At 46.3% G+C, this 21613-nt stretch overlaps 1 protein-coding gene across 8 annotated transcripts in view; it reads left to right on the forward strand.

Moving 5' to 3' along the window:
* Nucleotides 1–21613, forward strand: part of LOC121033499 (zinc finger protein 621) — a 56535-nt gene that overhangs the window by 8755 nt on the left and 26167 nt on the right. For 2 of the 8 annotated variants that reach the window (XM_040479894.1, XM_040479896.1), the window contains exon 1: nucleotides 15896–16254. The exons of 5 other annotated variants lie outside the window; for them this stretch is intronic. Coding sequence is in view for 1 of the 3 variants with exons in the window: in XM_040479890.1 (XP_040335824.1) it covers nucleotides 16231–16254 (24 nt within the window). In the remaining 2 variants the exon portion in view is untranslated. Of the gene's footprint in view, nucleotides 1–15893; nucleotides 16255–21613 lie in introns of those variants that run through there. One more of the 8 variants, XM_040479890.1, reaches the window with a different exon arrangement.

A 21613-nucleotide genomic window follows, 5' to 3' on the forward strand; every position in this document is an offset into this window, starting at 1 on the left:
CCCTCACGCTCCCCACCGCCCGCCCATCCACCCGCCCGGAGTCCTGTTGCCCCGGCCCCCGCGTCTCTGTCGCTGCTCTCCTGGGCTCGTGTAAGTCGTCGTTGGTTTCCCAGTTCCACGTCTGGTCTCACCCTTAAGGACCGTGTTGGATTCCCCGCTTCCGTCCCCTGGGTGGGAAATGGTGGCAGCTGTCCCTTGTGCTGTTCGGGATGGGCCGGGAGCCTCGGTCTGCACCTGCCTTCTCTACTGGATTTGGAGGAGTTTACAGAGGATCTGGGGGGTTTAGGGGCGTGGCATGCCAATGCCATGGCCTGCTGTAGTTCAAGAAATTGGGGAGGGGCACCTGGATGGCTCGGTAGGTTAAGCATGGGACTTGGGCTCAGGTCATGGTCTCCGTTCCAGCCCCGCGTAGGGCTCTCTGCCATCAGCACAGAGCCTGCTTTGGATCTTCTGTCCCCCCTCCTCTCTGCCCCTCCCCCACTCGTTCTCTCTCTCTCTCCCCTTCCTCCCTCAAAAACAAACATTAAAAAAAGGGGGTGGGATGCAAAGCCCATGGGAGGTAATCGGAGGAGGTATGCAGTGATTGCTTTCAGGAATTGAGGGCCATTTGGTGGGGAAGTAGCAAGGCTCACTGTGTGGCATCTGAGCCTGGGACTTTTTGTTACCTTGATAATGACCATTATGAGGATCCTGTGTAACTAAGCAATAAACCGAGGAGATAACCAGTAAAAACAATAGGAAGTGATGAGTCAGCATTGATGGCAATAATGTAAAATTACTTTCCTAGACTTGATTGGAAGGGGATGTGGCTTTTCTGTTGGGTTCCTTTTCTGTCCCTAGCCACATCTTTTTTTTTTTTTTTCTTTTCTTCAGTGCCCACTCAAATACGTAGGTACGGAAAGTGATTAGGGCCTGTGCATTGAGAGCAGATGCCTGGGTGTAGCCATCTCTCAGTTATACCTGGAGTGAACTTGTTGGCAACACAGTGTCGAGCCTCAGAGGGAAGGAGAGAGACCTAACCCTGGCCTGCTGTAGCTCCTGCCTCAAAGGAGAGTTTATTCCTAACCATACACATACTCTGATGTGTTCTCACACCTACTCCACATCCTCTGTGATACAATCTGAGTTTTTGATTTTAAGTTAATTTTATGATGAACTATTTTGAGAGCACCAAGAAGGGTTTATGGACGCAAATGTTACCAAATGGTATGATGCCACCGGTGTGGCTATACTTCCTGTCTAGTGGCATGGTCCTTCTCAGAATCATTGTTTCAGGACGACAGTAGCAACATGGAAAGGTACTTTAATTAACTAAGCAGGAATACAACACTAAGTAAATGATATATACACTGTTACTGTAACACCATAAAATGATGTCTGCAAGGGAGAGCGTAAAGCACCGTTTTGGTTTTGGTCAGTTTTATTGAGATATACTTTATAGCCTTTACCCTTTTTTTTTTTTAATTTAAAGTTTTTTAAATGTTTTTATTTATTTTTGAGACAGAGAGAGACAGAGCATGAGCAGGGGAGGGGCAGAGAGAGAGGGAGACACAGAATCCGAAGCAGGCTCCAGGCTCTGAGCTGCCAGCACAGAGCCCGATGCGGGGCTCGAACTCGTGGACGGTGAGATCATGACCTGAGCTGAAGCAGGATGCCCAACCGACTGAGCCACCCAGGCGCCCCGCCTTTACCCTTTTCAAGTATACAGTTTGGTGAGTTTTGACAAATGAATACAGTTGTGTAACCAAGATAAAAAAAATTTCCATCACCCTCAGCACAGGGAGAAATTTAAATGTTTGTGGGATGTTGGAGATATTTCTTTATTTTCTTCCTTTGTGCAATACACAGAAGTCAGGAGAAGAAAAGGCAGAAACCAAACGTATCTTCCCAGCTGTAGTTAGAGGTTCCAGAATATGCAAAGATCCCTCACCTAGAATCACCATTAAGAAAAACAGTCAAAATGTAGGAAAACGATAATTACTGGTTTCTTTGCCATATTTCTCTCTCCTACACACAAAATTATATATAAATTATATATATATATATTTATAGTATATATGTTATTAATATTTAATTTATGGTAAATGTAATATATATATAACATCCATTCTATTTCCCGCAAACACCATTAAACAGGGCCTCACGGCTTCTCGGAAGATTATAGCATGGAAGGGTGGGGGTGAGAGACCTCAAAAGTAGCCAAATTTCAGAAAAACATAACTTCTAAATATAGTTTGGAAGGGTGGAAGGTAACAGATTATAGATGTTATAAGATGAGAAGAAAGCAAGGAGTGTAGGGAAAATCAGTATCAGCTCTGGGTTGAAAAATGACTTTCGATTCCTCACAGCTAATAGAGTTACGGGTTTCTGACGGTGATGACTGGTATTCTCTCGTCTGTTTCTTCCCTTGTTCATGAATTCCACAGGCATTTAGGGTCTCCCCCATTGTTGCACAAATGTTACTATACAGCTTCCATAGCACTTACTAGGAGCCAAAAGATGAATAACATGCCATTCTTTTTAATGCTGGGAACAGCGTTGCCAGGTTGTCTGGCACTTAGTAGGCACTTGTTTTGTTTTAAGATTTTATTTTTGAGTAACCTGTACACCCAACGTGGGACTTGAACTCACGACCCTGAGATCAAGAGTCGCGTGCTCTTCTGAATAAGCCGGCCAAGCGCCCCAATAGTAGGCACTTGGTGTTTTTTTTTTTTTTTAAGTTCATTTATTTTTTTGAGCGAGAGCATGAGCACATGAGTAGGGGAGGGGCAGAGAGAGAGAGAGAGACAGAGAGAGAGAGAGAGAAAGAGAGAATCCCAAGCAGGCTCCTCACTCTGTGCTGAGCCCCACACAGGGCTCAGTCTCACAGACCGTGAGATGATGATCGGAGCTGAAATCCAAGAGTCGGACACTTAACCGACTGAGCCACCCAGGTGCTCCGGTAGGCACTTGTTTTTTGACAAGGGCCTTGTGTAGCTCACTGAAAGGACAGATATGTAAAAATAAACTCACATCACTTAAATTCCAACATACGGTTCTTCCAAGAGTTTTGTTTTCTCCGAAGGTGAATTGACTATGTCTAAACGTACTGACTCCCCCTGCCCCCCAAACTTATTATGTTAACATGAGCCTGAGGACTGCCCACTTCCTTTACGAAAGGGATATGGGTGTCCTATTACCTGAATCATTTAGTTCTGAGACTTTTACCTTTATCAGTGAGTTGGCTATGTTATTTAGGACTCTTTAAAATGAACAGAAACCTGCAGCGCCTGGATGGCTCTGACTCTTGATTTCGGCTCAGGTCATGATCTCATGGTTTGTGAGTTCAAGCCCCGCATCAGGCTCTGCACTGACAGTGTGGAGCTTGCTTGGGATTCTCTCTCTCTCTCTCTCTCTCTCTCTCTCTCTCTGTCCCTCCCCTGCTCTCTCTCTCTCAAAAAAAAAAATAACAAACTTATTTCAATTAGTGTAAGTACACTTAATTATGAGGATTCCTAAATGTATCCTGGCACCAAAGGCAAGAATATGCAGCAGGAGATTTGGACCCTGGAAAACCCAAGCAGGAGCAACAGGCAGTCCCCACTCTTTCTTCACGTCTGATCCCTCCTCCCCTCTTCAGCTCTGCTGTCTCTATCCCCAGGCACACGCGCAGAGGTTGCCCCAGACTTCATGTTTACAACTCTATCCTGGGAGTAGCCCAAAGAATTTGCCAGACTGTGACAAATCCCTGGGAGAGAGAATCTGATTTGCCCAGTTTAGGTGTGTTCACTACTCTTCTCTGGCCAAGAGATTAGGTCACATAGTGTGGATGAGGCTGCTGGGGTCCCACTCTGGTAAGGGGGAGTTAACTGGGCTAATCAGACACCAGAAAGATAGCTTGCTGACTTCTGAGATCACAACTTTTTCTCTTGTTTCCATTGTTCCGGGTCTCCCGGCAACTAAGATAACTGAAGAGAAGCTTCTGGATATTTTTTTCCCAATGCCTGGAAGCTTTTGGGAATTTAGCTTTGACGGCCCCCTTATGGGAGGTGTTGATCATCCTCCATTAATGTTTCTTGGTTCACAGTGCACTCTCTGTGCATTCAGATCTTTTTTTTTCTTTTAAATTTTTAAAAAGTGTTTATTTTCAAGAGAGAGAGGGAGACAGCGACAGCAAGAGCAGGGGAGGGACAGAGAGAAGGGGAGACACAGAAACCAAAGCAGGCTCCAGGCTCGGAGCTGTCAGCACAGAGCCTGACGCGGGGCTCGAGCTCACAAACCCTGATAACATGACCTGAGCCAAAGTCCAACGCTTGACCGACTGAGCCACCCAGGCGTCCCTTCAGATCTTTTGTGAATGGCTTGTGACTGGCTAGTCTGGGGTGGAAGAGCTGGTGGGGTTACAGGAAGTGAGGTTGTGGTCCCCTCTGGTTTCCCTACACTCTGTGCGTTTGGGACCAACAGGCACTTCTGGCCCTGGGCTGAGTGAGGCTGAATCGCTATGGCTCGTGGGCTTTTTCCTCTGGGGCCTGGAGTGTGTGTAGCCCACTCAGCAACCTCGAGCCTGGTGCCCTGGTTGGAGCTCTTGTCTGGTTCGACTCTGGTCGTAGTTGTTGGTTTTCCTTGTCTTTCCACAGCCACTCCAACATGGAAGCTGGCTGGTGATAAAAACAATGTGGCTGCCCGGTTTCTCCTTTAGCTACCACTGCTGGGCCTCCACAAGGAATAGACTTCTGGCAGGTTCTCCCTTGCACCTGCCTTAACTGCCCCTGCCACAGCCCTCGTCCCCTGAACCGGAGATTTCTAAGTAGCACCTTGGGAGAGATCACGTTCTGTACATTCCCTGTATCCTTTACCCTAACAGAGATCGGGCATGGTGTGGGCGGACCTCCTCCCGCAGTCCGGCCTGTCCAGTCTAAATTGCAACGCACTGGACTGTCCTCAGCGTTTAAAGTGTGAGGTCGGGCTAATTCTCTAGCTTCTGGCCTTCTCCACAGGTTAGTACTCAAGCATAGCAAGTCTTGCCCTGTTCACAAGACCTCAGAGGTTAGAGGGAACAGAGAGGAGCACAGACTTACACACTGTTCATTAATCTTCACCGGTCCAGACCCTGGACTGGGTTCCAGAAATAGTGAGGGCTTAAGAGACTCAAACGGCCGTTGCCCCATATGACGCACACTGCTGGGCAGTGTCTGGCTTTTCAATCACAGTTGCACGTGGGACCCCCAAACATTTGCAAGGTCGTTCCCGGCCTTGCTGCGGCCCCATCTGTGGCCAGCCGCTGAGGCCTGTGCAGGCGGGGTGGCAACGAGACTTCAAGACCGCCGCTAGACCTCTGCAACGCTGCCACCTGCAGCGAGAGGGCGCCGCTGTGCAAACGGGGCGCGGGGGCGTCCAGGACCCGCGCACCACACGGAAGGAAACGTCCAGACTTCCTAGAAGGGGAGGAGGGCTCCCGCGGTGCTTTCGGCTCCTCGCCAGTTCCTGGAGACCCCGCGCTCCCCCAGTGCGGGCGCGGCGGGACTCAGGGAGCCGATTCACTGATTCGAGGCCCCTCGGCCCTCGGTGGTCTGGGCTGGCTAGCCTTGACCTGGAAGTGCCTGGCCGAGGAGGCCCCTTACCTGCGCCCCGGCCCGCGGAGGGGCCTCCTCGTCCTCGGGAGCACCAGCCGCGGCCCGTTCCCTGTTGCGCCTGGGTGTTGGCGTGTCCAGCTTCCCGGGGGACCGACCCGGTCAGCGCCCACTGCCACCCAGCTGCGCGCTTGAGCATCTTTTTCCTGCATTGACCCGTGGTCTCGCCGCCACCTGCATTTCGTCCTGTAGCCCTTCTGGGTCCAGGCGCCCTCTGCCTTCTTTCTGTCCAGAGGCTGCGCCTCTTGGTCGTGGTGTCAAAGATGAACAAAGCCGGACAGGTTTTAACCAGTAATAACTATCGCGGGAGAGAAGAGAGCCCAGGGTGACTTGAACTCGGCCTTGGTACGGAAGTGACCGGACCTTTTAAAAGGAGAATGGTGGCGGAGGGGGCGGGAAGGGGTGGCTTAGTATGGCGTCAAGGATGTCATGTGGAGCCCATGAGGGCTTGCCCACCCGGCTCAGAGAAGTTTGGTTCCAGCACCCCCACAGGGCCTGGGAGACAGGGGCCCTATCTTCGAGTGTTGGCTGGAACAAACAGTACATTCTTTTGGCAGCCTTGAATTTTCTCGGTCTAAGAGGGGCTAGGGTCATCCCTGGGATGTGACCTTGAGCTGTCAGAGACTATTTTTTGTTGGTCTTTATAGTCTTAGTAGAGAAAGGGCTCGGGGAGCCTGGCTAGAGTTTGGTCAAGGACAGAATCTTTGTCAATGGCCAGGGTCACCGAACACGTTCAGTAAAAACGATTTTCTACTCCAGCCCAGGTAGTCACTTAAGCCAGGATTTTCCTCCACTTGGTTCTGGAGAGTGGGGTGTAGCGGTTAGTTTTGAGAAGCCTTGTGCCTCGCCAGCAAGTGGATGGAAAAATAAACTGAAGGAGCGGTTGTCACTGTGGGTGAGGGTAGGGGCCAGGCTCCCCCGCAGTGGGAGGACAGTCATTGTTCTAAGAGCCCAGGAGTCCAGGGGTGGTGGGGAGAGATGGGCGCACAGTGCACTTATGGGCTGCAAGATAGGGGCAGTCTCACTTGGAGGGCTTCTGCTGTCTTAGACCTGAGGCTCTGCCTTTTCCAGAGGCAGAGAGCTGTGCCGGAAGCTGGGAGTCAGCAGCCATGCTCCAGAGAACGTGGTCTTAGAGGTGATCATGATAGGCTTTCTGGGATCAGCTCTCAGGCCTGGCCTGGCTTTCCCCTTGCTACATAGTTCTGGAAGGTGTATATGTGTCTATTCGCAGGAGGGTGTGTTTGTTTGGGGAAAGCAGTTTGAGGTGAGATGAGATTATCCAGGGAAATATCTGTGATTAGAGAGAGGGCATGCTGTTCAGAAGATCCATTTAGATGTGTAAGGTGGGAGCACCTGCCAGTAGAAATTTCTGGGAGCTATAAATTCATATCACTTTTTTTTAACGTTTATTTTTTATTTTTGAGGGCATGCACACAGGCGAGCTGGGAAGGGGCAGAGAGAAGGAGAAAGAGGATTTGAAGCGGGCCCCGTGCTGATAGCAGGGAGCCCCATCGGGCTCAAACTCATGAACCGTGAGATCATGACCTGAGCCGGTTAAATGTTTAACCAACCGAGGCACCAGGCACCCCATAATCCATGTCACTTTCAACAAATGAATCTACCAACAGGCAGGAAAACCCTTTTAGGGGACTACGTTCGCTCTGTAAATTGTTTATGTAGAATAGCATAAGTTAAGACCTCTCTGTTCATTCACCAGATACATACTGAGCACCCTGTGTGCAATGCCATGAAATAGGCTTTGGGAGTACCAGGAGAACAATACTAATAGTTACATAACGTACTGACTGGGCTCTTACTTTGATAGATTCATTCATTTAACCAACATTTATGGAGTTCCTACTTTGTGCCAATGGTCCCCAAAACTGCCTTCTTGGCGCTCTAGGTTCTACTGGGGGACACAGACAACGTATCTGTGAGCGTATAATATGCTATCAGGGAGCGATCCACGTTAAAATGGAAAGGTAAGGAAGGGGACAGAAAGTGACAATAGTGCACTGAGTGAAAGGCCATGCTATTTGAGCAGAATAGCGTGAGGGAGCAAACCAGGCAGAGGGAACATCAGGGTCCAAAGGTGTGACCTCTCAAACTATTTGAGTTTTTAAGCAACAGAAAGAAGGCGAGTATTTCCTAAGTGCAATGAGCGAGGCAGGGTAGCTAGAGATGAGGTGAGAAAAAGAGAAGGACAGAGAGGGAAAGGGACAGAGGGAGAGAGGCGAGCCACTTCTTGTGTGGCTTTGATGTTGTGTCCTTGGACATGGCCTCCTGCACCCAGAGTTGTAAAGGAAGGTCTCACTGAACAGGTGATGTCTGCTCAGAGATCTATGGAAAAGGAAGGACCAGGGGAGAGACCGACACAGGTTGGAGAGCAGACACAGAAGCCGTGAGGTGGGAGAGAGTTGGATTTGTGTGGAGGAGAGAAAGGAAGCCAGGTGACCAGACACAGAGCCCAGGAAGAGTGTTGCGCTGGCTGAGGTTGTAGAAATGCAGAGGCCAAATCTGTAGGACCTTAGCTCATGGGAAAGACTTTGGATTTCATCATACGAGCAACGGTTGGCCATTGAAAGGTTTTTGAGTGTTTCATGAAGACTTTATGAGATTGCTTGGGCTCCTGGGGGCACCTGCGTGGCTCGGTCAGTTAAGCCTCCAACTCTTCACTTTGACTTCAGGTCACGATCTCACGGTTTCTGAGTTCGAGCCCCGCATCAGGCTCTGCACTGACAGTGTGGTGCCTGCTTGGGATTCTCTCTCTGCCCCTCCGCAGCTCATGCTGACTCTTAAAAATAAATAAAACCTTAAAAAAAAAAAAAGAAAGAAAGTCCGTTGAGGTTTAAGAGGCTAGTTAGGCTATTGCAGGAGACTCTTCAGGAAATGGTTGCTCCCTTGTTATAGGATGTATTGCTATCTGGGTCCGGCAAATTCCCTTTCTTATTTTCTCAGAATATTTTTAGCTGGTCTTTTCATCTATTCCTCCATATAAATTTCAAAATCCAGATTCTTTTTTTAAAAGTAATTTATTTATTGTTTAATTTACATCCAAGTTAGTTAGCATATAGTGTAACAATGATTTCAGGAGTAGATTTCGTAATGCCCCTTACCCATGTAGCCCATCCCCCCAGACTACCCATTTAGTCTGCCCCTCCAGCAGCCCTCTGTTTGTTCTCTATATTTAAGCGTCTCATATATCAAAATCCAGATTCTTTAGGACTTTGGAATAAAAATGATTTCCATTGGGATTGCCCTGATTTATGGATCAATTTGAGAAATGACAGTTTCACAAAATTAATGCTTCTAATTCAGGAACATTTTGTTTTTAATCATTTGTTCAGGTCTTTTATGTTCTTCAGTGAAGGTGTGTGTGTGTGTGTGTAAACTATAGCTCTTGTCCGGTTTCTAATTGATTTGGGGGGATATAGTATTCCTTTTTCTTTTTTTTTTTTTTAATGTTTTATTTATTTTTGAGGGACAGAGCATGGGTGGGGGAGGGGCAGAGAAAAAGAGGGACAGAGGATCCGAAGTAGGCCCTGTGCAACAGAGGGCGCAATGCAGGGCTCATTCTCACGAACCATCAGATCATGACCTGAGCTAAAGTCAGCCACCCAGGTTCCCCAATATAGTATTGATTTTTCTCTTTAAAAAAATTTTTTTTTAATGTTTATTTTTGAGAGAGAGAGACAGAGTGTGAGCAGGGGAGGGGAAGAGAGAGAGGGAGACACAGAATCCAAAGCAGCTCCAGGCTCTGAGCTGTCAGCACAGAGCCCGACACCGGGCTCGAACTCACGAACTGTGAGATCAAGCTGTCAAAATTGGATGGTCAGGGGCGCCTGGGTGGCTCAGTCAGTTGGGCGTCCGACTTCGGCTCAGGTCATGATCTCGCGGTCTGTGAGTTCAAGCCCCGCGTCGGGCTCTGTGCTGACAGCTCAGAGCCTGGAGCCTGCTTCGGATTCTGCGTCTCCCTCTCTCTCTGCCCCTCCCCTGCTCATGCTCTGTCTGTCTCTGTCTCAAAAATAAATAAAAACATTAAAAAAAATTAAAAAAAAAAACAAACAGAAGTGTTGTAGAACACTTGGCGAAGGCTCACTGGAGCACCAGCCCTGAACTGGAAAGGACAGTCCCCAGGGATGCATGCGTGCGAGAGTTCTGCACATTCTGCCACATATTTGTGTTACCCTCCCCCCCTCTGCCCCCCCATACGTTTTTCTCATGTAATGGGATATGTTAATGTTCTACTCTTTTCAACAGAAAGGTGTATTTTAATTACAATTAGAGGAATATAGTCTTCCGTGAACTAGCCTGGGGGAACATACGTAACAGTATCATTTATTGTTTCTATGAGAACATGTAAGGTCACTAAACATTGAACGTTTTGAGGCATTCATGGTCATAACTGGGATGGAAATTAGCTTTCTACATTTGAAAGAAGTCCATTAAGAAAGATTTTTTAAAATTCCAGAGAGTATTTTGTGGCCTTTCCTATTCTTGTCAGTCTATTCCAATTTCTCAAATTATACAGTTTTCATATAGCATTTCTCCTTCTAATTCAGCCCTACTGTTACCTTGAAGCAGTGCCTTCTCAGGACGGACCCCATTCTAGGAAGGACTTAAGACTATTTTGGTGAGAAAACTTCCCTGCATCTACTGTGAATTCTCTTTTGGGGTTTCTATGTAGCCTGTTAATGACCTTCACAGGGGGATTCAGGGGGCTTTGCTTCCATTTGTTTATAATGGGTATGCAATAGGTAGAATTCAAGAGAAAAATCAAAATTCAAGCTTAGTGCATCCAGATGTAGTTTGAGTCAATCCCAGATCATCTCTTTTTTTTTTTTAATTTTTTTTAACGTTTATTTATTTTTGAGACAGAGAGAGACAGAGCATGAACAGGGGAGGAGCAGAGAGAGAGGGAGACACAGAATCTGAAACAGGCTCCAGGCTCTGAGCTGTCAGCACAGAGCCCGACGCGGGGCTCGAACTCACGGACCGTGAGATCATGACCTGAGCTGAAGTCGGACGATTAACCGACCAAGCCACCCAGGCGCCCCAATCCCAGATCATCTCTAAGAAAAACCATTAAACTGTAGGAAAAAAGACAATGATTTTGATTTCTGGAAATTATATTTATTGGCTGTGTTTTCCTGTAGTGATTAGGAAGAAAACTTTTTTTTTTAAGTTTATTTATTTATTTATTGAGAGAGAGAGAGAGAGAGAGAGAGAGAGAGAGCACAAGCAGGGGAGGCTCAGAGAGAGGAGAGACAGAATCCCAAGCAGGCTCTACACCGTCAGCGCAGAGCCCCATGCAGGGCTCAAACTCAAACTGTGAGGTTGTGACCTGAGCTGAGACCAAGAGTTGGTGGTCACTTGACTGTGCCACCCAGGTGCCCCAGGAAGAAAACTTCTAAGTAGAGAGGATCTTTGGTGCAGCAAGTAGGGGTCCAGGGAAGCTAGGGACGCACCATGTTTTTTCACAGTCTGTAGGAGAGAGGAACCCCTGAAAAACCATTGTGTTGTAGCCATTTAGAGCAGGAGAGAAAAATATGGGATCTCTGGGGTCCTGTTTGGTGGACAGGAATTTGCCCTGCTCATGGCCCATCATATGAGGACAGGAATACTGGGAAGGCTGAGATTCTGTGCCTTGAATTGTTTGTACTAGTCCTTCGTGGGCCGATGGTTTATTTATAAAGAACTTGATTGTGGGAGTAAATTTCAGAAACCTATTCTGCAGTGAGTTAGTGGTTCTTTATCAATGACGAGATAAAACAGAATAAGAGCCCATCTAGAATAATGCGTTAGATATTATACGGGAAAGATAACATCTTTGATGGAGAGAAAAACTGTACAGAAAAACTGTACAGATAAGAAAAAAAAATGTAAATGATTGCCTCTTCAGCACTTGACCGAAAACGATTTTTTTCAGGTACTCAAGGACTAATGGAATTAATTTTGGAAATAGGATTTAAGCTTATAGTCAGAACAGGAACATTGGGTAAATGGTAGCAAAATGAAAGAAGATAAGCTAACTGAGCAGGAAGAAAAGGAATTTCCTTAGAAGAAAGTTCAAGTCCATAAAAGCCAGGCCAGGCAGATATAAAGGGAGCAGGGAATTCATACATATATATAAAATGTGTGTATATAAAATGTGTGTGTATATATATGTATAATGTATGTAATGTATAATATACATGTATATAAACTGGCCCTGAAGATGTGACTAAACATCATTATTGGAGCATGTGCTCAGCGACAGAAGGAAGAATGAGGAGGACATAGTGTCCAGAAAAGCATGGGTCCACTGTGGGGAAATTGTGAAGACTCACTATGACAGTTGTGCAGCAGGACTGGAAACTTGTGTCCTCATACTGTTAGAGTGGGCAGTTAGGTTCTAACAGGATACTTGGAGGCCAGCCCCGAGGAAGTCATGGCCAGCTATTGGGAAGGTCAGAGGCCTGTCCTGGCACCACTCCACCACAAGCCAGATCAAACCAGACAGACCCAAGATGGCGGATGCCATGACAGGAAACTCCTGATCAAATTAGAAGAAAAAGCTCTAAACACTGCTTCCTTCCCCAGCTAATGAATATTACACCCCTAGTTAACAACTGTCAATCAAAGATAGAAAACTGAATCCCTTGGGCATGCAACTCTCCCTCTCTCTCTTTCTCTCGCCCACTCATATCTTGAGTGTACTTCTCGCTTTAATAAACTTTTCCACTTGTGTCACCTGTCTACTGTTCTGTGTGTCTGTCTTTGAATTCATTCTCATGACAAGACCAAGAACTGTCAGCAACTCTTTCGGGTCTGGCTGGGTCAAGGCCCCAGGGCCCAGGGTCTCCCCAGTTCACCAGGCAACAATACCAAGGAGGATTTGTGGAAAACCTAGGCTATCATAAAGTCAAGCAGTGAAAATAGAAAAGCAACTAGGAATTTTGAAAAAGTTGTGCAATATAAGAAATATAATCTTTGTATACCATTTGGCTCTGCAGCGAGCACTGTTTACATGGCATAGGGAAAAGGTCTTTCTGAGTTGCTGGAATGAGATAGAGATATTGTTGGGTGACATCTGGGCACTGCAATCATTATTGCCACCTGACAGATTCTGGCTGTGTTGCAGGGACCAAAAGGGCCCAGAATGTGTAAACATTCCTTGACATAGAAGTGCACACATTTGTGTGTAAATTCTGATTAGCTTACCTTGAGTATGAAAGCATGGCTCACAAAAGATGAGTTCCTCCAACACAGAAGGACCCACCTGAGGATCCTCTATGTGTAACTTGAGCTGCATCTGTCTGATACACTGGGTATATACCAAGTTCACCTGGTATGCCAGGACCCCGTAAGGCTCTGCTGAGCTGTGCTGCACCTTCTGCTTTCTGTGGTTACCTTATTTCCCATAGGATTTTGTAAAACTTCGCTAGTTAAATCTTCCCTAACCATATGTAAATGTTGCATGAAGCTTTCTCAGGGCATTTGTCATTTGCTAGCTTATAGCAGTGATAATTTGACATCGTTTCCATCAGTTTCAGATTTCTTTGTCTTTACTTTTTTTGGTATAAATGTTCAGATAAATGGACATTGAATATTCTACATATGCTTTGTAAAATCTTTTTTAAAATATTTTTTTATGTTTATTCATTTTTGAAAGAAAGAGGGAGGACTGGTCCACAAGTAGGGGAGGGGCAGAGAGAGAAAGACACACACACACACACACACACACACACACACACACACACACAGAATGTGAAGCAGACTCCAGAGAGCCCAATGCAGGGCTCCATCTCACGAACTGTGAGATCATGACCTGAGCCTAAGTCAGACACTTAACCGACTGAGCCACCCAGGTGCTCTTGTAAAGTCTTAAGTATGTTGTATGTAACGCTTTCCTAAGAAAATGCTAAATGAAGATGTTCACACAGCCATTTTGCAGAGTTATTAATGAAAAGAATGACTTTTTGTGTTACATCAAATGTTGAAATAATTGTGTTTATCTCAATAAAATTTGTGTTCTGGCATAATTTATAATAGAGCTTAGAAATGTATAAAATCTTTCCCACGGAGATTAATAGTATGATAGTTTGACTTACAATAAGTGCCTTAAGTCTTTTTGTTTTTAAACACATTGCCCTCATAGGGAAGATGCTCTTGTGTTTTTTTTTTAAGTTTATTTTTATTTATTTTGAGAGAGAGAGAGAGAGAGAGAGAGAGAGAGCAAGCAGGGGAGGGGCAGAAAGAGGGAGACCTAATTCCCAAGCAGCCTCCGTGCTGTCAGCGCAGAGCCTGATGCAGCGCTCGAACTCACGAACCATGGGATCATGACCTGAGCCGAACGCTTAACCGACATCAAGCCAGATGCTTAACTGACAGAGCCACTCAGCTGTCCCTGATCTTGTTTAAAAGTCCTTAATGCAGCCTGGCTGGGTCCAAGGACCCAGCAGGGGTCCCACGGGACCAGCCAAGAGGGTCCTTGGCTTCACCCAGAATGGAAATCAAATGTGAGCCAAGACAAGATGAGAGCAGAGTTTATTGAAGACCACAGAGACAGAGTATAGATACATACAGAGTGTCTGGGTGACTCCAAAAGGAAAGGGAAGGAAAATGAGTCTTGGCTTTGCTTGGAGCCTGGCGTTTTTATCGAAGACAGTTGTCTCGTATACCTGTCTTCTTAGTAATCCAAGGAACAAAGATGAGTATTGAAGTGTCCTCCCTAATTCACTTACGCCCTGGGACCAGGGGTCTTGGTGAGTCATTGGTCCTGGAAAACTTTCACATGACTCCACTTGGTTCTTAGATGTTATCTGTTGTGTTGGAAGATGCCAGAGAAATTAAATCCTTGACCTTTACAAGGAGGACGTACATTGTTCTATAATGCCTGCAATAAGGGAGGGATGTAGGTTCTAACAAGAATAGAAGCAGGAAAAGGAGTGAAAAAGCAGCTTTCACGGGGTCTCTTTGGTTTCCCTGTCTCAGCCTGATCCCAGATCCTTTCCCTGATTCCATGTAGCCATGTGATTCTCCTTCCCCCCACCCAGGCAGAAATCTGGAAGTGCGTTTTCTCAAACTCGTGAACCATAGATGTCCTTCTTTCAGGGACACCATGCAAAGCTGAAGGGGCAGGAATGATCCACCCAGTTGTAGAAAACGGGGATTGTCAAAGGATGCATACTGAATCTCTAGGCTCCTCTCCTTGCTCAGCTTCCAGAATGCTCAAATCATTCCTTCTAATCTTGGAAAACAGGGAATGTAGCCAAGGCTGAAGATCACCTGGCTCCTGGGGTCCCAAACAGACCAGGTTCGGCCACTCACCCACTGACAAAACCCACGGACAGCCTCCAAGAAGAGCTTCTTGAGATAGGATGGAGACATTTGCTTGGATTGCAAATATGTAATGAAGACCCATCACGGAGCTCTCCCATTGGCAGGTCTATCTGTGCAGGGGGGTACCCTGACAAGTCTTTGAAGGCTGGCAGGGATCGAGCTATATAAAACATTTAACTTAATATGAGGGACACAGTATTCACAGGGAAGGCTGCTGAGCCATCAACTGAAATCTGTTTCCAGGCGGGGCCTGGAACATACATCCAGGGATAGGGTGGGAAAGGGGTCTAAGGCTAAATGTTAATAGGTTTTTCCCTAAACGGTGCCACATTGTGGCAGTCCCAGCAGCACTTGTATCTTCAAAAGCAAAAACACAATTAGAAAACCAAACAACCCGCAAGCACTTACCGTGTGCCAACAACTACTGTAAATACTTTGCCAACCCACTAACTCACTTAATTATTAAACCTCAAAAGCCCTTTGAAGTCGGTATCACTATTATACCCATTTCGCAGATAAGGAAACAGGTAAAGAAATTTGCTGTTCCTCCCACAGCTAAGAAGTGGTACAGCCAGGTTTGTGGACCTAGGTAGTCAATGCTCTCAACCAACACCCAGTTGGCTGTTGAGTGATGGGTCCCACTCTTCCCCCTACTGCAGCGCAGCCACAGAACCCAGGCAGGCTTTGGCACAGGTGGAGCAATGGTCCCTTCAATAGCTGGAAGGGCTGCCAGAAGTGGCAAACGCCAAGGAACCCTGGGTGATTCCCCGTCTGTGGCCCGAGCTGGCTAGACGACATCTTCCGGAGGAGCTGCCGCGAGGGGGCGCTGCAGGACCCGAGCCTGGAGCCGGTAACTCTGGCTCGACGTTTCCCGGAGTAGAGACCGTGGCGGTTGCCGCCGGGCTGGGGAACCACGGAGACCGGGAAGTTTGCAGCTTCCTAGAGAGGAGGGGAAACGGCCCTACGCGCTTCCGGCGGCGCGGGCCCTAAGCTTTCCCGGGAGCCCTGGCCGACCGCCTTCTCGCGCGTTCCCTGCGTCCGGGGCGCGCGGCGTCAGCGGTCGCCTGGGCTCCGCGTCCCGGGAACGGGCTACCGGGGTCGCATCCCCGCGGAGTTCTTCAATGCTCGGTTCTCCGATCCCTGTGCCTCTGTGGTGAGAGGGGTTCCAGGACGCAGGGAGCCCCCGGCGGACAGACGGCGTTTGCGGGGTGCGCGGCAGCAGCTGTCCTGCCCGTCGTTTATTTTCTCTTCTGTCTCACCTCGAACCCCGAGGGCGTGTGAAACGGGGACCCCAGCCATGCTCCAGATCACGTGGCACCAGGTGAGCGAGCCTCCTCTCCCCCTCTGTCGCTCACCCCTCTCCCCTCCCGTAACCGGCCCTCCCACCTTCTGATGTCAAGGGAGCAGCTGTCAGCCTGCATCCGGAGCCTGAGTTGTGCAGGTGTTCCTGGACTGGGGTCCTTGGACCCAGCGTGGGTAGAAACGAGACGGGACCCAAAATGTAAAGTCCCAAGAAAGGCTTTATTGGGGCTTATGCTCGAGCTCAGAAGAGCAGCACAAAGGGAAGAATCCTCAGGCTGACTGTCCGAGGAGAGGTCTGGGAGAGTTTTTTTTAAAGGTACTTCGGTGGGAAGAGGGGGCTGTCTACGCATGTAGAGGCAGGGATTTATTAGCACCTGCGCACTTCAAGGTCATGTTTCTTCATGCATGGCGTGCGTAATGATCGTGTTGAATCTGGGCCCCTGGGCATGATTTTTAGTATTATAATGAGGGGAAAATCGTGGAAGTTCGGCACTGGGGGGGGGGGGGCGCAAGGCAGGGGGGGGGGTTGGCTCTCGGAGCGCACTGGTTTGGACCTGGCTGGGTTTGCTCCTTAGCTGGTGCTTTGCTCTACGAGCAAAGTAAAAATATCCGGTAGGGAGTTCTGCAAGAAAAGCGCTGACAGCCCGCAGGCGGCGGGGAGTTTCACAGGTGCACATGGGGCTTGTTCCCAAGGTTCCTTACTGTTTCGCAGGCTTGTATCTTTCATTTGCATCTGTCACCATCGGGTGTGTTTGGACAGGGGAGGATGAGTTGAGAGGGACGGACAGATGAGAAGGCCCAAACGAAGACATGATCAGGATGGAAAAACAAGTGTAGGGGATTGATTGGGATAGGTTTGGCAATCGAGGCTGAAAAGTAGAAATTCATTAAACGGGAAATTTGCATCATTGCATACAGTGAGGACCCTTTTCACCTCTGTCCACAAATTGAAGTCCTTCCATGGATAAAGTAATTCTAGTATTGTCATTACTTTTTGGTAGATTCCGCTGGATGTTTACAGAGACATGCCATCTACAAATGAAAACAATTGTCTTTCTTTCTTTCCTGTCTGGATACCTTTTATTCCTTTTTCTTGCCTAACTGCACTAGCCAGAACCTCCATTTCAATGTTGAGTAGAGGTGGTGAGAGCAGGCATCTTTGTCTTATTCTTGACCTTAGGGTGAAAGCATTCAGTGTTTCACTATTAAGAATGATCCTCACCATAGGGTTTGTTTTGTTTTGTTTTCTGTAAATGCCCTTTATCAGATTGAGAAAGTTCTCTTCTATGCCTAGCTTGCTGCAGGAATGGATGTTGAATTTTGACACATGCTTTTCCTATGTTGGTTTAGAGGATTATATGATTTTCCTGTTTTAGTTTCTTAATGTGGCAAATTACATTGATTTTTTTTTTTTTCAAATATTCAACCAACCTTGCACTCCTTGGATAAAAACTACTTGGTCTTGATGTATTATTCTTTGACTATATTTTGGATTCTATTTTGTTAAATTTTTGTGTAGAATTTTTGCCTCTATGTTTGTAAGAGGTATTGATCTTCAGTTTTCTTTTCTTGTAATGTCCTTGTCCCATAGAATATGGGAAGTATTTCATCCTTTTCAGTATTTTGGAAGAATTTGCATAGAACTGATTACATTTCTTCCTTAGGTGTTTGGTAACCAGTGAAATCATCTAGATGTGGAGTTTTCTTTCTGATAAGTTTTAAAGTACAGTTTCAGGGGGCGCCTGGGTGGCTCCGTCGGTTGAGCGTCCGACTTCGGCTCAGGGAATGATCTCACAGCTTGTGAGTTCAAACCCCGCGTCGGGCTCTGTGCTGACAGCTCGGAGCCTGGAGCCTGCTTCCAATTCTGTGTCTCCCTCTCTCTCTGCCCCTACCCGCTCCATTCTGTCTCTGACTCTCTCAAAAATAAATAAAATGTTACAAAAAAATTTAAAATACAGTTTCAGTTCCTTTGTAGATATAGGGCTATTCTGTTTCTCCTTGAATGAGTGTTGGTAATTTGTGTCTTTCAAGGAATTTGTCCGTTTTACGTTGTGGACATTAATGGCATAAAGTTGTTCATAATAATTACTATCCTTTTATTACCTGTAGTGGTCACCTTTTTTATAACTAATATTGCTAATTTATTTCTTCTCTTTTTTTTCTGATTCATCTGACCAGAGATTTAGAAGTTGCATTGATCTTCACAAAGAACTACTTTTGGTTTTGCTGATTTTCTCTATTTTTCTGTTTTATGTCACTGATTTCCACTTGGATCTTTATTTTGTTTGTTCTGCTAAGTTTGTGTTAAATTTGTTTTTTCTCTCGATTCTAAAGGTGAAGGTCACCTTTCTCTAGATTCCAAAAGGTGAAGGTCACCTTTCTCTAGATTCTAAAGGTCACTGGCTCAAGACATTTTTTCTTTTTACATTTTGTAACACAGGCATTTAACACTATAAATTTCTTCCTAAGTACTGTGTTAGCACCATCCTTCATTTCGGTGCATTGTGTTTTCATTTTCTTTTTTTTTTTTTAATTTTTTTTTTCAACGTTTATTTATTTTGGGGACAGAGAGAGACAGAGCATGAATAGGGGAGGGGCAGAGAGAGAGGGAGACACAGGATCCAGAGCAGGCTCCAGGGTCTGAGCTGTCAGCACAGAGCCTAGGACAGGCTTGAACTCACAAACTGAACTGTGAGATCGGAAGTTGGACGCTCAACTGACTGAGGCACCCAGGCGCCCCTCTGTTATTTCTAATTTAATTCTGTTGTGGTTAGTGAACACTCTTTGTTTGACTTGATCCTTCTGATTTCTTCTTTATAGCCCAGAGTATGGTCTACCTTACAAAAGGTTCCTTGGACACCTGGAAAGAATGTGTATTCTGCTGTTGTGGATGGGGCGTTCTGTAAATGTCCGTTAAGTCAAGTTGGATAATAGTATTGTTCATGTTTGCTATATCCTCGTTGAGAGGGGTTATTGAAATTTCCAGTTGCAATTATGGATTTGTCTATTTCTCTTGCAGTGTCATCAGTTTTTTGCTTCATGTATTTCGACGCTCTGTTGCTAACTGTATAAACATGTAGGATTGTGGGGGTTTTTGTTTATGTTTTTGTTTTTTAAGTTTTATTTATTTAGGTAGTCTCTATAGCCAACAAGGGGCTTGAAGTCACAACCCCGAGATCAAGAGTCGCATACTCTCGGGACTGAGCGAGCCAGGAGCCCCGGCATGTAGGATCGTTAGATGCCCTGATTCCTTTATGGTTATGAACGACTATCTTTCTCTCTTACTATTCTTTGCTCTGAAATCTACATTACCTTAAATTAATAGAGCCACTTCAGCTTTTTTTGGCTAGTGTATTTTTTCCCATCTTTTTGCTTTTAAGGTATTCCTGTCTTTATATGTAATATGCGTTTCTTAAAGTCAGCGTATAGTAGGCTGAGTTTATAATGTTTGCCTCTTGGGATGTTTAGATTATTTATGATGTGGTTGGATTTGAGTCTGTCATCTTCGTATTTGTTTTCTAATTGTCCCGTCTGTTCTTTGTTCCCTTTACTCCTCTTTTCCTACCTTCTTTTTTTTTTTAATTTTTTTTTTTTTACTTTTGTTTATTTTTGAGAGACACAGAGAGACAGAGCACGAGTGGGGGAAGGGCAGAGAGAGAACGAGAGACAGAATCTGAAACAGGTTCCAGGCTCTGAGCTGTCAGCACAGAGCCCGATGCAGGGCTTGAACCCACAAACTGTGAGACCATGACCTGAGCTGAAGTTGGACGCTCAACTGACCAAACCACCCAGGTGCCCTTACTTCCCCAAAATATTCTTTAAAAAAAAATTTTTTTTTAGATTTTATTTTTAAGTAATCTCTACACCCAATGTGGCACTCGAACTTACAACCCTGAGATCAAGAGTCACATGCTCTGCTGACTGAGCCTGACAGGTGCTCCCCCCCAAAATACCCTTGAGTGTTTTCTGGAATAAAGTTCAATTACTTAGGAATACATTTGATCCTTTTTGGTCTTGATTTTTATGATTTGGTACTAGGATCTGGAGCGGTGCATGGCCTAGAAATAATTATTCTCCACGACTGAGGCAAGAGTTTCCTGAGAGCTCTATTCAATAGCCCATGAATTATGGATTTTTTCCAGTGGAAATAGGTACTTTTACTGGCCCTGTGTGAACACCAGGCTTTGTGCCCTTCAGTCTTTTCAGATGAAAAGGGCCCTGGTCATTGTTCTGTTGAGTACTCTGGAGAACCCCTGCCCATAACCCCCCTGGGTTTGCTTCTCTGTGCAGCTCTCTCCGTGGTGTCCTGTCCTCTAAACTCCCACAGTCTTGGTCTCCTCAGAATCCACCAGGGAAGCTGCTGGGCTTTGCCTCGTTCCCCCTCCCTGTGATGCAGCCTGGAAACCCTTCCAAGACAAGCTTGAGGAATCTTAGGGCTCACCTCTTTATCTCCCATCTCTTGGGGAATGTTGTCCTTCATTGCCATCAGATGTCGCTAACCTGGGAACCTGTTTGACGTAATTTGTCTTGTCTCGGTTTAGGCAGGATGAACCCGATCCCTTTGACTCCATCTGGACGGGAAGCAGAAGTTTTCACTCAGCATTTTTTTTTTTTTTTTATTTTAACGTTTATTTATTTTTGGGACAGAGAGAGACAGAGCATGAATGGGGGAGGGGCAGAGAGAGAGGGAGACACAGAATCGGAAACAGGCTCCAGGCTCTGAGCCATCAGCCCAGAGCCTGACGCGGGGCTCGAACTCACGGACCGCGAGATCGTGACCTGGCTGAAGTCGGACGCTTAACCGACTGCGCCACCCAGGCGCCCCTCACTCAGCATTTTTAAAAACGTTTTCCCATTTGGGGCACCCGGCTGGCTCAGTCCGTAGAGCGTGTGACTTGCTCTCGGGGTTGTCAGTTCAAGCCCCACGTTGGGTGTAGGGATTACTTAAAAAAATATATATTTAAAAAATAAACAAAGACTTAAAACAAAACAAAAGAAAACGTTTCCCTGTTTGTTTTCGCTGAGTAGTCTGTTGCCATCTCGACTCCCCAGTCCTCTTGTGTGTGTTGTTTTTCCTGCTCTGGAAGCCTTTAGTTTTTTGTTTTGTTTTTTTTAATGTTTATTTATTTTGAGAGAAAGAGAGAGGTACAGAGCCAGCGGGGGAGGGGCAGAGAGAGAGGGAGACAGAATCCCAGGCAGGTTTTGCACTGTCCGCATGGAGCCCAGTGCGGGGCTCAAACTCCTGAACCGCGAGATCAGGACCTGAGCCGAAATTTTAAGTGGGACGCTTAACCGACTGAACCGCCCAGGCACCCGTAGGTTGTTTTGTTTTGTTTTGTTTTGTTTTGTTTTGTTTTGTTTTGTTTTGTTTTGTTTTG

This window comes from Herpailurus yagouaroundi, unplaced genomic scaffold (assembly GCF_014898765.1).
Source record: "Herpailurus yagouaroundi ecotype Mexico unplaced genomic scaffold, PumYag 159, whole genome shotgun sequence".
Lineage (NCBI taxonomy): Eukaryota > Metazoa > Chordata > Mammalia > Carnivora > Felidae > Herpailurus > Herpailurus yagouaroundi.